Source organism: Phyllostomus hastatus, unplaced genomic scaffold, assembly GCF_019186645.2.
Source record: "Phyllostomus hastatus isolate PE091 unplaced genomic scaffold, TTU_PhHast_1.1 phas_contig_40, whole genome shotgun sequence".
NCBI lineage: Eukaryota > Metazoa > Chordata > Mammalia > Chiroptera > Phyllostomidae > Phyllostomus > Phyllostomus hastatus.
Window position 1 is genome coordinate 89,093,246 of NW_025333872.1, and position 12,976 is coordinate 89,106,221.

The 12,976-nt window shown below is 46.4% G+C and overlaps 1 protein-coding gene across 1 annotated transcript in view; it reads left to right on the top strand.

Moving 5' to 3' along the window:
• MTHFD1L (methylenetetrahydrofolate dehydrogenase (NADP+ dependent) 1 like) overlaps positions 1-12,976 on the top strand; it is a 167,097-nt gene that overhangs the window by 35,613 nt on the left and 118,508 nt on the right. The window contains exons 10-12 of the mRNA XM_045844075.1: positions 1,277-1,374; positions 3,858-4,031; positions 11,460-11,596. Of these exons, the coding sequence (XP_045700031.1) occupies positions 1,277-1,374; positions 3,858-4,031; positions 11,460-11,596 (409 nt within the window). The remainder of the gene's footprint in view (positions 1-1,276; positions 1,375-3,857; positions 4,032-11,459; positions 11,597-12,976) is intronic.

The window sequence follows — 12,976 nt, forward strand, 5'->3', positions numbered from 1 at the left end:
GGTGTGGGGCCCAGACCCAAATCGGGTTTCATTATTAGTTATCTATTGCTACATAACAAGTGATCCCCGAAATTTAGCAACTTAAAACAATAAGCATTTATCACCTCACAGTTCCTGTGGGCTGGGGAACTGGGAGCAGCCTAGCTGGATGGTTCTGGCTCCGAGTCCCTCATGCCGTGGTGTCTGCTGGGGCCGCAGCCATGCAAAGGCCTGACTGGGGCCGCGTGTCCACTCCCGAGACGGCGTGCTCACAGGGCCACTGCCACGTGGTGTTAAATTCCTCAGTGGCTGTTGGCAGGAGGCCTCGTTCCCCATCAGGTGGACTTCCCTGCGGGGCTGCTCACAGCGTGGCAGCCAACTTCCCCCAGAATGAGCGATCTGCAGGGAAAAAACGGGAAGCTGCGGTAGATTTTATGGCCTGGTCTCCAAAGTCTCATACCCCCACTTCCTTTTCCCTCTCCACTAGGAGTGAGCCTCCACTCAAGTTCACGTTCAAGAGGAAGGGAATGGGGCTCCCCTCTTGCAGACAGGAGCAGTATTAAGGATTGTGGATATCCTTTGGAACCACCACCCTCTCTGTGACCTAAACCCCACGGTCTCCAGGTCTCCCCTGTGCAAGCTCCTGCCTGGTGCCGGAGCCTGCAGGGACGGTGCCGGCCAGCAGGGGCACTAGCTGCCAGCGGAGAGACCGGAGGCTCGCATTCAAGCCTCAGCAGAGTTAAACAGAAGCCCGGTTTAGGTCGTTTCTTTCTTGCACAGCAAGACACGGTGAAAACTTTTCATTCAGAACAGGATGTGAGGATTACGTTACATTTCAACCAAAGCCAAATTTTATTCCTCTGTGGGCGTTACTATTTAATAATTCTATTTGCTTACTCCATCATATCAACTGTAGAAGGATTATACTCGAAATGGTGTTACAAATTTTGGAAGCTGGGCATCCAACCTGATTATTCATGTATTCTCATGTTTTCCTCATTTTTCCTCTCTTACCTCGATGCAGAACCCACTGTGTAATTTTTAATCTGCAAACTTGGTGCCTTAGTGAACACGAACTGTTTTCTCAGTACACAACAGCTTCCATTTTCCTGTTTAAGAAAGACCTACAAATTTAATTCCACGAGAATAAAATTATCCCTGTTAGTCACTGGAGTCGGTGTGGGACATGATCATCTTTTCGTGGCGTGAGGTCCCCAGGCAGTACTGTGACAGCCCAGACACGTGCCCGGTCAGCTCTGCCTTCTCTAACAGGTCTCCCTTTCTGTTCCCACCAAAGAACATGGTCGTCAGCGGCCGGCGATGGCTTCGTGAACAGCAGTACACGAGGTGGAGACTTCACTGCTTGAAACTCCAGCCCCTCTCCCCAGTACCAAGGTACCCGGTGGTTTGTTTTATAGGGATGTCAGCTCACCAAACTGCCTTGGATACGCAGAGTGACCCAGGGAGTGCAGAGCATGACTTGGGGTGTTATGGCTTTGACAGTGGTTGTTTAATTAAACTGCCACACTATTTTTTCTATCATTTAAGCACTCCAAAATTAAATAAGGATGAACATGTTTACCATATCCTATCATTTCAAATATGTGTTATTTTTTAATTTCTGAGGTCACGATGTGCCTTACTGTCCACAAAATAATGGTGTCTTAGATTTGACCAAATATGGTAATGTAATAATGGGACTATGCTTTCAAGTGTCAGAAATTCCCAACATGTGCCGTCTGGGATTTAGGGCCACGTGGGCTCCTGCTCCGGTGGGAACAGCCGACCACACCAAACACCAGTGTCTGTGGGAGTGCGTTCTGATGGTCCGGGTGGGTGCTTTCTTCAGAGTGGGATTTAGTGACGTGAAAGCTGCCTATTCTCCGTGTAGAACTGGAAACACAAACTGAAGATCATAGCCTTGGCATTTTCAGCATAGTTAGATAAGGTAGCTGAGCCAGAGAAATGCATTCTCCATACCGAGTCCTCTTTGGCTGGCTGCCCCCCCCCACTTCAGTGAGTGGGCGCCGCCCCTTCCGTAGAAGGCCGGCACTTCCCCAGGTGGCCCCAGCTTCCCCAGGGGATCCTGTATCGGCCAGTATTGGGAAGCACAGTGTCAGCAATAATCGGCTAAGTTTTCACTTGCCAACTGGTTGCTTTTTAGAATTGCCCTTTTTCCTTGCGCAGCCACTGAACGCTGGAGTTCAGTTATACCCCCCAGGCTGGTGAAACCTCCCAGACTTAGCTTTCACCCCTGAAATAGACTAAACACCTTAGTCATCTTCTGTTTCCTTAATACATAAATTCCAAGGAATGCTGTTTTTTGTAGCATCATCCCTATAGTTCTGTGGTGTTTCCTAAAATACTGTTCAAGTTACTTATTTTGGTATAGAACCTTGATTTTTGAAAGTAAGTGAGTAATTTCTATTTACAGAGAGCAAAAATTAAATAAATTAAAAGATGGACTCCACCAAATTTTATACCATAATCTTTGCATAAATCAAAATAACTTCCTCTTGGAGGGAGAGTGCTTTAATTGCTCAACCAAATTTGACTGCTAGCGCCACTGGGGAAAAGAAGGCAGACTGAATAATTTATAGATTAGTCAAAAAATCAAAATGATGTCCCTGTCACTCTTTAGCTAAGTGAAGAGAGAAAACCTTGAAGATTTTCCAAGAGTGGCTCTTTGATTTAGGAGGTTGTGGCAAGAGAGAGAATGAGAGAGAGACAGAGCGGGGGAAGGGCAGCTTGGAAAGTAAAATGAAGCAGGAGCCTGGGCAGTAAAGGGGGACAGTGGGAGGGGGATGCAGGGGGCTGGGGAAGGGAGACCCTGGCTGGGGACGCAGAGCTAGGCACTTCTGGCCCAAGGCGCCCTCTCCGCTCTCTGAGCAGTTCTCATGCCCTTCAGAGAAGTGGGGACTGGAGGTAGCTTTGCTATTGCTTCGTGCGCCAAGGTCAGCCCGGCCGTGGGGTCCAGTGGGGGCTGGGGGTAGATTGTCAGCAGTAGCAAGAGAAACCAACCAGAGCCGGGGGGTGGTCTGCCCTCCCCCGCCAGTGCGGAGACTGCCGGGCCCCCAAACCGGGGCTCCAGGGGCCTGTCCCAGAAGTGGCGGCTGTCTTCTCCGTCTGTGATGCCTGCTCCCCCACACCGGGGCTCGCGCCTGCCAGGCCTCACCCTCAAGTAGATGGGCAGGCAGAGAGATGGATGGCCCGAACCCCCAAAAGGCTCCGAGAAGTTCGGAGCACGTTGAGCTCCGTAGCACTCCTGAGAGATGGGCAGCGGTGCTCCCGTCTTGCTGATGGGAAAGTGGGACACAGCGTTTGCCCGGGGACACTGGGAGCTCCCGTATTTCCTGTTGAGCTTTGGGCATTGGGTCCATTACAGTGATGTAATTAATCCAACATTTTGAAATGCGGTTTTGGACTTGAAATAAGAAAGAGAGGAAATATGGATACAGGTCAAGTAGCACTTCCACACTTTTGAAGAGCCAAAAGACACATGTGACGAGCCCAATGGCGAGCATTATGCAGCAACTCGCCTATTTGTGGTTAATGAATGCAGCAGTGACCCCTAGAAAGCATCGTGCTGTGTAATGGATTTACACTCGCGGGCACAGCCTCCTCTCCTGTGGCACAGGTGTTTTCCTTGTACCTGGGCAGAGTTCTGGGGTCTTTACCGGTGTTTCAGAGTTGCTTCTCTAAAGCAATATACTGTCTTCCCGTGTACGTTCATTGTTGGCTCAATAATGCTCGGGAGAAGGGACCACGAAGCAAGCCCACTGATTCAGGTGTCGGCATGGTGGGTGGCTGTTTCTCACTGCAGCAGCGACCACCTAAGCTGAGAAGACTCTTGCCTCTTGTGTGTTTTCCCCCTCCAGCGATATTGAGATTTCAAGAGCACAGACTCCAAAATCCGTGGACGTCCTTGCCAAAGAGATAGGATTGCTTGCAGATGAGATTGAAATCTATGGCAAAAGCAAAGCCAAAGTACGTTTGTCCCTGCTGGAAAGGCTGAAGGATCAAGCAGATGGAAAATACGTCTTAGTTGCCGGGTAAGACCACTTTAAATGTTCTTTCACTAACAAGACCTGCCTGTCAAACTCTCTTCCCCGTATGTACGTCTGTCGTCACATCCGTCCTCCTCTCAGATTTGACATTATCGTATCCATTTCACTTGGCATTCCTTCCTGAGATGAGAGGTATGTTTTTATTGTCAGGGCAAAACAAACTGGTCTCTACAAAACACGAAGTGTAACGAGTCGCTAATTCAGTACTTCACTTTTTGTTTCTCACATTGTGTTTTGATCACCTTTGCTGTCCACCTTGGATTTTCCCTTCATTTTCCAGGATAAAAATTAAACAAGACTTGAAAGTAAAATACTTTGAACTGAGCAGGGCGTTTTTGTGTTCAACTTAGAAATGACATTTTAGTGGCAAGTGTCCAGATAATTCCATGAAACTTTGGTTTTCCTATTCATGTCTCTAATATTTATTATGGACGTGTTTGAATTGTAAAAGCTCAGTCCATATATATGTCTGTAAAATTTTTTTGCATTTCATAATTGATATTGGGCCAAAGACAAATGCCCAGTATTTATGAAGAGGAGTATTTGCTTTACTTTCCTTATTTTAAAAAAAAAAAAAAGAAAAGAAATGCATTCACTAGCTGAAAAAATGATAGAAAACAAGGGATTTCAAATATTCATTCAGCGTGACCTGAGGGGACGTCCAGACACCGTATAAATTCCTTCGCTGTTTTATAATTTCATCGCACGGGCTTGCTTATGACACAGAGGCCAAGGCTGGAGGCACAAAGACTTCTTCACGGGCAGAGACGTTTCTTATCATTGGACTTGATTCATAATTAACTTTCTTTTTACATATTTAATTCTTAAATCTAAGGGCGTTGTTTGTTTTCCTGGTTGTAAAAATCATGCCTACTCATTGTAGAAATAGTTCAGTACTACAGAAAGCATAAACAAGAGTATGGAACATCCCAGACCCCAGCACCCCGGGGAAGCAGCTGCTCCCCTTGGAGACTGTGGTGACACGGGTGCAGCCACTCAGAAGCGAGACCGGTCACGCGGCTCCGCCAGCAGTGCCCTGACTGTGCCGCAGCGAGCGGTGCACCCAGCTCCCTGCAGGCAGTGCCGAGCCGTGTTAGCGCTTTCCTAGACTTCACACCACTTCACTGCTCGCATGGAGATTCTGCAGGGGCCGGGGAGGGGGCCGCAGGCAGAGCGAGGGGTAGAAACGCCTGAGATGATGGGGGTGGGCTCCACGGCCCGCATCTTCCCGGCACTGAGAAGCGTGGCTGGGGCCCAGCCACCGGTAACGGCACAGCGTGTTTCTCAAGCTTCGAGTCTGTGGAGGCAGAAAAAAAGACTTGAAACATCATAGGGATGCCCCATAATCCATGTAACCAATTCTCTATTGCTGGGAACTTAAATCATGTACCACTTTGGCCATAAACGGTGCTAAAATTGCCAACCTTGGGCCTGAATATTTGTTCATCTGCCCTGTGTCTCCTTAGGAAAAATCCCTAGACTTTTCCTAGGGATTTGTAATTCCTGGGAATTCACTAAAGAGTGAATTCAGTGTTTCAAAACTACAAATAAAGATAAAACTACCAAAAAATCATGATATCATGCATAATGTCACCTTTTTAATGGTATAGTAATTGCTTCGTGTCTCCTCTCCCTTCCTCGTCCCCCTTCCCACTCGCCTTTTTCTTCAGCTCCTTCTGTTACTGTTTTGTAAGGGGAGTTGGCTGCCAGGGTCTTTCAGAGCCACTGTGGGTTTGAGGAATTCATACCTGGTGCAGCACCTCAGTTGCCTGCAGCTTAAGCCTTCTCCTTCAGGCTCCCCGGCTCACTTAGAGTTGGACTCCGACCTCAATAGGGTTCTTTCCAACCTAGGACTTCCCCATCCAAACCCTAATGTCCGACGTCTGAGCTGAGCTGCAGGAAAGCTCCTTGCTGAGAGGTGTCGGTCCCACCTGCAGGCCCTCCTGGGCCAGTCTGTGAAAGGAGCCGGCTGACTAGGGAGTAGGAGAGGGGGTTCCTAGGTCGGCAACACACATCTCGTCAGTGTTGCTTCGCGGGTGTATGTTCAATGCAAGTTTGTTTGCAGCGAGTAAACAAACTTGGACGTTGAGAACTTCCAAAGCAAATGCCGCTTCTTATCCACAGATTTCCTTTCCTTCCCCCAGACGTAGGTGATCTTGGTGGGTAGGTTTGCTGGATATCTCACCCTGTTTAGGGTGGGAGGACTGAAGGAAAACTCAGTTTACGAAGGAACAGTCACGCAGCGTTTTTTCATATGGAGCGACTGTGGTTTACTCTGTTTGGGGCTTCTCAATGTTGGGCACAAAAACACAAGTGGAGACGCGGCCCTGCCCTGAGCCGGGAACACAGAGTTGATGCTTCTGAAACAAGCTCTGCTGGTATTTAGTGGTTACAGCTACGTCAGCCTGCACCTAGGAGAACGCTTCTCTGCCCCGCCTCTCGCTGATATTTATGTGTGCAATTGAGCTGAAGAAGCCAGGCTGCCGTGTTGTGGACAGAAATGGATATTAAACCTGAATTCTCTAGTGCAAATTTATCCCAAAGAGATCGGTTCTTTCGGGAAAGTGTGGTGTAGGTTCCTGACTGAGCAAAATACCTATGAAGGAGCAAAAATTAAATTGTGTTCTTTTCAGCTGCTTCGGGAAAGAAAAAAAAGATGTAAGGGGAGGATTTTGAGATATATATGCATCCGTAGCAGAGCTTTGAAGGGTTTCGGAAAATGTATCCCGTGCTGTACTCTCTGAGGGAGGAATAAACTTCCCCCATCAACACAACAAATGATATTTAAATCTGTAAACTGCCTTCGATATCTAATCTTTTCATAGCTGAGGGCTTGAGATCAGTGTAAAACAGACAGTTTTTCAGTGTAAAACAGACAGTTTTACCTCCACATTTGTACTTTGGATCAAGTCAGTCATGGAGAGGTGACATTATCAAACCATTATACACTTCTGCAGAAATACAAGTAATCCCTTCCATTAAATAGAGACTTTTTCTGAAAGGATTTTTTAAAAAAATCTGAAAATAATATCGGCTCATTGCTTACAAATTTAACATAAAGATGAGTATCAAAGAAGAGGGAAACTCACGTTCTCATTACTCAGAAGTGTTAAAAATTCCTGTAGTTCCTGCCAGGATTCAACCCATGCATTCGCCCTTCATACACATGGAGGTCAGGCCATAAACACCGCTCTGTGACCGGTGTTTTTATCTGAAAACTGCAATGTAAAGCTTTCCCCGCGCTTTAGAACTCAGATGCCCACGAAACTTTTTAATAAACCTGAGTAGCCTATTATTGTACATTTCAATTTACATGCGAGTGCAATTTCAATATACCGACAGTGGGATGAATATATAAAACAACAGCTTCACGTTCTTTTTTTCTGTTGTTAATAACCCAAATGCAGAACAGATTAATTTGTTTTAAAAGGCTATTCTTCAAGCTTTAGAGTCTCTTATTTTGTCAGAATCATCTGTATTTCATCAGCTGCACATCGCATGGTATTTACACCTACACATCACTCTGTTTGCTCTGCCTGACAAAATGAAAAGTATTGGGAATTGTTCAGGGAAGTGTGCCAGAGGAATCTTAGGGGCTCTTGAGTTTTACATATTTTCCCAGTTACACTAATGAAAAGGAATTTGTTTGAGAGCTCGGCTCGGAGTGCAGCTGTGGGGCACCGACTGTGTGTGCCGGAGCGGTCTCCCTTGGCCCTTTACCGGTGTGTCTGTGCAGAAGCTTCTAGAACGTCTCTGAATTGCTTGAACAGAGCAGTTAAAAAAGAAGCCCAGGTCGGTGTGTGAAGAGAGTCAATTTCACATTAAAGAAAAATTAAAATTGTGTATGTCACTGTTTTTCTGTAGAGGGCCAAACGCTTGATTTGATTCTTCTTACTTTTTAATTAATTATTATTTTTTTTTTTTTACTGTTTCAACCCCTTATGTTGGTTGTATGTGAGAAAGTAACCTTTATTGGCTCTTCTAAGATTGTGCGTTTCTGCCTTAAGTAGCTATGTAAAATATCTATGAGTTTTTCTTTTATTTGTGTTTCTTGCAAACTAGAACAGAGACAGTTAGGAGAAACCCCAGTGACAGGACCTCTGGACTGTGGACCTCTGCAACACGTGACAGAGACACAGCCGAACGGACCGAGGGGTTTGTCGTCAGATAACGAAAGCCTTCTTTATTTTTTTTTAAATATATTTTTTAAAGATTTTATTTATTTATTTTAGAGAAGGAAGGGAGGGAGATAGAGAGAGAGAGAGAGAGAGACATCAATGTGCGGTTGCTGGGGGTCATGGCCCACAACCCAGGCATGTACCCTGACTGGGAATCGAACCTGCGACACTTTGATTCGCAGCCCGTGCTCAATCCACTGAGCTACGCCAGCCAGGGCTAGATAACAAAAGGCTTCTTTAAAAAACCCTTCACCTCATGATGATACCTGGACGAGTGACATACATTCGTGCGCTGTTTAAGCCTCCGGGTTTGGAGCTCACGGTTAGATCCATGGCTAATGGCAATAACGCTGTTTAATGAGATTCCAGATTTGGAGAGTTTGGCCATTGTGTAAGCAACCTATGTGATCTTTGAGTCAGTGGTAGGCTTCTCTCACATCACGCCCAAGTAGTCACAGAGCACTTCAGTAAGTTTTTATAATGGGCGCCATAAACATTTGTCTCAGAAAAGGTGTCAACATCCCTTTGTCAACTGTTTCATGCTCATCTGTGCCCTGCGCAGGTGCTGGGAATGCAGTGACATGGGGCCTCATCCTTCACCTGAGTGAGCCCACGGCCAGTGTGCGGACCAGACGTGTCAGGAGGTTTAGACTAACACCCTCTGGCAAGGTGTGGAATAAACACAGAATAAATGCCATGGATATTAGAGGGAGCAGATCAGTCAGCTGGGGGGGCGGGGGGCAGTTGAGAAAAATAATGAACAAAAATCACAGCTCTCTCTCTGTAAACTCTCGGTTCGTATAGAAAAAGAAATTAGGTCGACACGGTGCTTGTTTTCTGTGTCCGCTTGATAACTTGGAAGCCGAGCGAAGGACGTGGGGATGGCAACCCAACCACATTTTGATGCCATAGGGAGAAACGAGGTGGAATAAGTTTTTATTGTGGCTCTCCTTTTATTGCCCCCCGAGTAAAGACTTCCTACTCTCAGCTCTTCCTGACTTGTAACCGTTGGCAGAAAGCTAAGCCGCCCTGTGTTTCTCATTAAGACTTGGATGGTGAGCTGCAGTTCTGAGGAGGTCATCCCTGGGTGGGTCCGCTCTTGGCTGTGTCTGGCAGCTCTGTGAGCACATCCCTGGGACTGAAAATGTAACCCTTCGTGTGAAGTTTAAGTAAACCACCAACTCCTTTGCAAACTGTGAGTGCTCAGTTAAGTAGGAAGTTGACTCGAAGCATAAACACCTTTGAACCTTCATGCGTCCAGGCTCCGTGTGGCTGGGGGATCGGAGGGTTGCTCCCCCAGCTCCCTGCCAGCGACCTCCTTGCTGCTAAATCCAGTGACCACTCCTCGGTCCTCACCAGGCTTCAGACCTCTTCAGACTCTGGACGCATCCTTGGTTTTTTTCCTGAGACTCCCTGCATGTAGCTCCTGCCTCCTCCTCATGGCTTCCTTTCCATTAGGCTGCTCTTGTGGCTTCCTTTTGTTCTCTCTCCTGACTGTTCCCTAAGAGAAAACCTCCTTAACACTTGTGTTATCGTATTTCTTACTCTGTTCACTCTTGCTGCCTGATCTTGCCCATTCCCATGCTTTACATGACTAATTATAGTTAACGATTTCCATCCACAGACATAACCTTGCGAGGTCAGGATACTTGCCTGGGTTTGATTTCCAGCGCCACTAATTGTGTGACCTTGGGCAAGTTACTTGAACTCCTGGTGCTTCAGTTTCCTCATGAGCCAAGTGGGAATAAAAATAAGTAACCCAATAAGTATAGCGCAGAGCCTAGCATATTGACAACCGCAACCTACCCTCAATTTTGTATAACTATATTTCTTTCTTTCTCAGGTCTCAGTTTAGATATTACTTCCTCCAGGAAGCCTTCCCTGATGTTCCAGATCTAGTTAGATCCTCCTTTCACGTGTTCTTATAATACAATCATTGCTCTGTTCCCTCTATCGTAGTGCTTATCACATTCATTATCATTGCTGATCGATCTGCCCATGTCTCTCATCAATCATGAGCTCTGTATGGGCAGTGATCTAGTCCACGATGGTCATCAGCGTGTCCCCAGGCTCTAGTAGCCTGGTACATAGTAGTACTCAATACACATTTGCTGGATGAATGGTCGCTTGCGTGGCTCTGGTGCTCTGAGATGGTTGAGGACGATGTATATAAGGGCATGACTTCTTTGTGGTCATATCACTAGATTTTGCAATCCAGAAAACTATCATCAGTTTTGTTTTGGTTGAGTGTCCTGGACCACCTGACTCTCACCACCTAACTCTCAGAGGACAAGGTTGTAAGCCCAAGTGATAGTTTTTAAAACTTGTCACAACGGTTAGGATACGCTAAGGAACAATTTTGTGGGGTCTTACGTGGGGATGTAATACAGGCCTGCCTGTCCTATCACATGGCACTGTGATATTGTTACATCTGCACATGCGACGTTCAGCTCTACAGAGAGTCATGGCCAACGATCAGCTCCCCAAAGCACAGATGATCTTGGTGCGCTGAGGAGCTTTGGCCTTTTGCTAAGTATCTGAGGGTCTGTGATCTGTACGGGAAGGGATGAGACTCAGTGTGTCTGCCACCAAGAAGACAGGAGGCTACAGGAATGCAGATGTCTCCTCTTCAGGGCAGGGAACCTCCCAATGGTAAAAGCTGCTGGAAACGAAGAGTCACTCCAGAGGCAACGAGCTCCCACTGCTGCCTGTTTTCCAGCACGGTGGGGACGAGCCTGGGCGTTGGTGTCTGGGAGGAGATGGATGAGTGGGGGACATTAGGATCCCTTCTTTCTAGTCCTGAGAGTTGCGTGAGGTCCCACAGGACCATTGTGTTAGGCCCTGTGCCCACATTATGTCCCCAGTAAATGGCCCTGGAAGAGCAAATGCCAGGTTACCCATCAGCAGGAAACAACACGAGCTTAATTTTTGAAACCTTTTCAATGGACGATTCTCTGCGGTTTCTTAAGGTTGATGTTATTAGCGCCACTGCCTAATGAATCCTCTTTTTCTGGTCTCTCGGTCAAGTTGTGTCTGTATGTTGATGTAACCTCCGCGTGGCCTTTGTGCTGTGGGTAGACCATAATGGTTTGAGGAAATTGATTAAGTGGACTTTGAAGTGGAATAATCTCTCCTCATATCCTCTGATTTGACTTTGGTACCATAAGTTTATTTCGCATAGATTATCTAGGAATATTGTCATTGAGTCACTCACTTTTTTTCTCTCCCAAACCAGGATCACACCCACCCCTCTTGGAGAAGGGAAAAGCACAGTTACCGTTGGACTCGTGCAGGCCCTGACCGCACACCTGAACATCAACTCCTTTGCCTGTCTGAGGCAACCTTCTCAGGGGCCGACTTTCGGAGTTAAAGGTACATCATTTACACAACTAGGATATTTTTCAGAGCAAGATTAGGGGTGGGGGTAAAATCTTAAAGAAAAGTTTGAAAAGAGCATCATCAGCAGACGTGGAGTTAAAACTTATCAGAGGAACCAGTGTATTTTGTCCCTACATGCACCCCCTTCTCCACGCTCCGTAGGTGGAGGTCACCCCAAGTTGGTCCTCCTGCAGAGGGCGCTGCAGCCGGGGTTTGAGGTGTAACCACCCCAAGAAGTCAATCCCACTGGTTTCCTGAACAGGGGCAGGTCTCTTGCTCAAGCGTCCAACCTTCAGCAGAATCCTTCTGTTTCATCAGAACCTTCGTTTGTCAAGCAATTTTGAAACCCCACCATTTATACTAGTGTTTCGTCATCCCAACCGTGGGGAAGGGTCTTTCCATGGAAGCAGTTAGAGACCCTTTCGGTCAGACCCAAGTCTCATCTTGTTTGGAGTTGCTGCGTGGGGCCCAGGGAGCTCTGGACACTGACCGACTGTGGACAGAGACGGGGTGGGACTCCTCTCTGGCTGCGGTTGGGCCAGCATTTGGCACCGTCCCATTCACTGCTCTTTCTTTGTTGATTTATCACAAAGTCATTCTCCAACTCAATTCACAATAGCATCTATTACTTTAATTACAGTTTGTTCTTGACACTTTGTGGTTTTTAGCAGCATACTTATATTACTCTTGCAAATATTAATAACTGCCAACTCATTAAGTACTGATAACTCAACATGTCACACATTATGTAGTGGAATGAATGTTAGATTTGGAGCAAGAAGGTTGAGGTTTTATCCATGGCTGCGTCTCTTACGGCTGTGTGACCTTTAGCCAGTTGTAACCTCTCTGAGCTGTATCTGTAAGAAAGAGTGAAAAGACATAAGCCAGGCTTACCGGGTTAAGGAGAGGACCAAATGAGAGAGTGTAGAAAAAGCAGGGTGAACTATAAAATGGTATAGACATGGAAGGCATTCTTATTATTATGTTAGGAAACATAAGTTTTTTTAATGTAATAGTTTTATAATTTTGAAGGATAAGCAGCAAGGCAAATCATATATATTACTATCTAAAATAAGTGGAAGTTTATAATGTGTTAGTCTGAGTTTATCAGATGGTTTTTTTTTTTAACACAGTTTCTTGATACTTCAGTGCGCATGCAGCTTTAATGAAGCGCAGCCACACGGATCGAATAACAAATCCATAAGATAATCTCAGTTTGCTGCAAGGGCGTTTGCTGTTACTCGTACCCTTTTTTTTAAAATGAGGAAACCGAAATCCTTAAATTGCACAGTTGGACACTGTGAGCGTTCTTTCCCCCTCTGTTCTACCTGGATAAACGGTTCATGTCTCTCACTGCCTTGGAGGCACATGCCC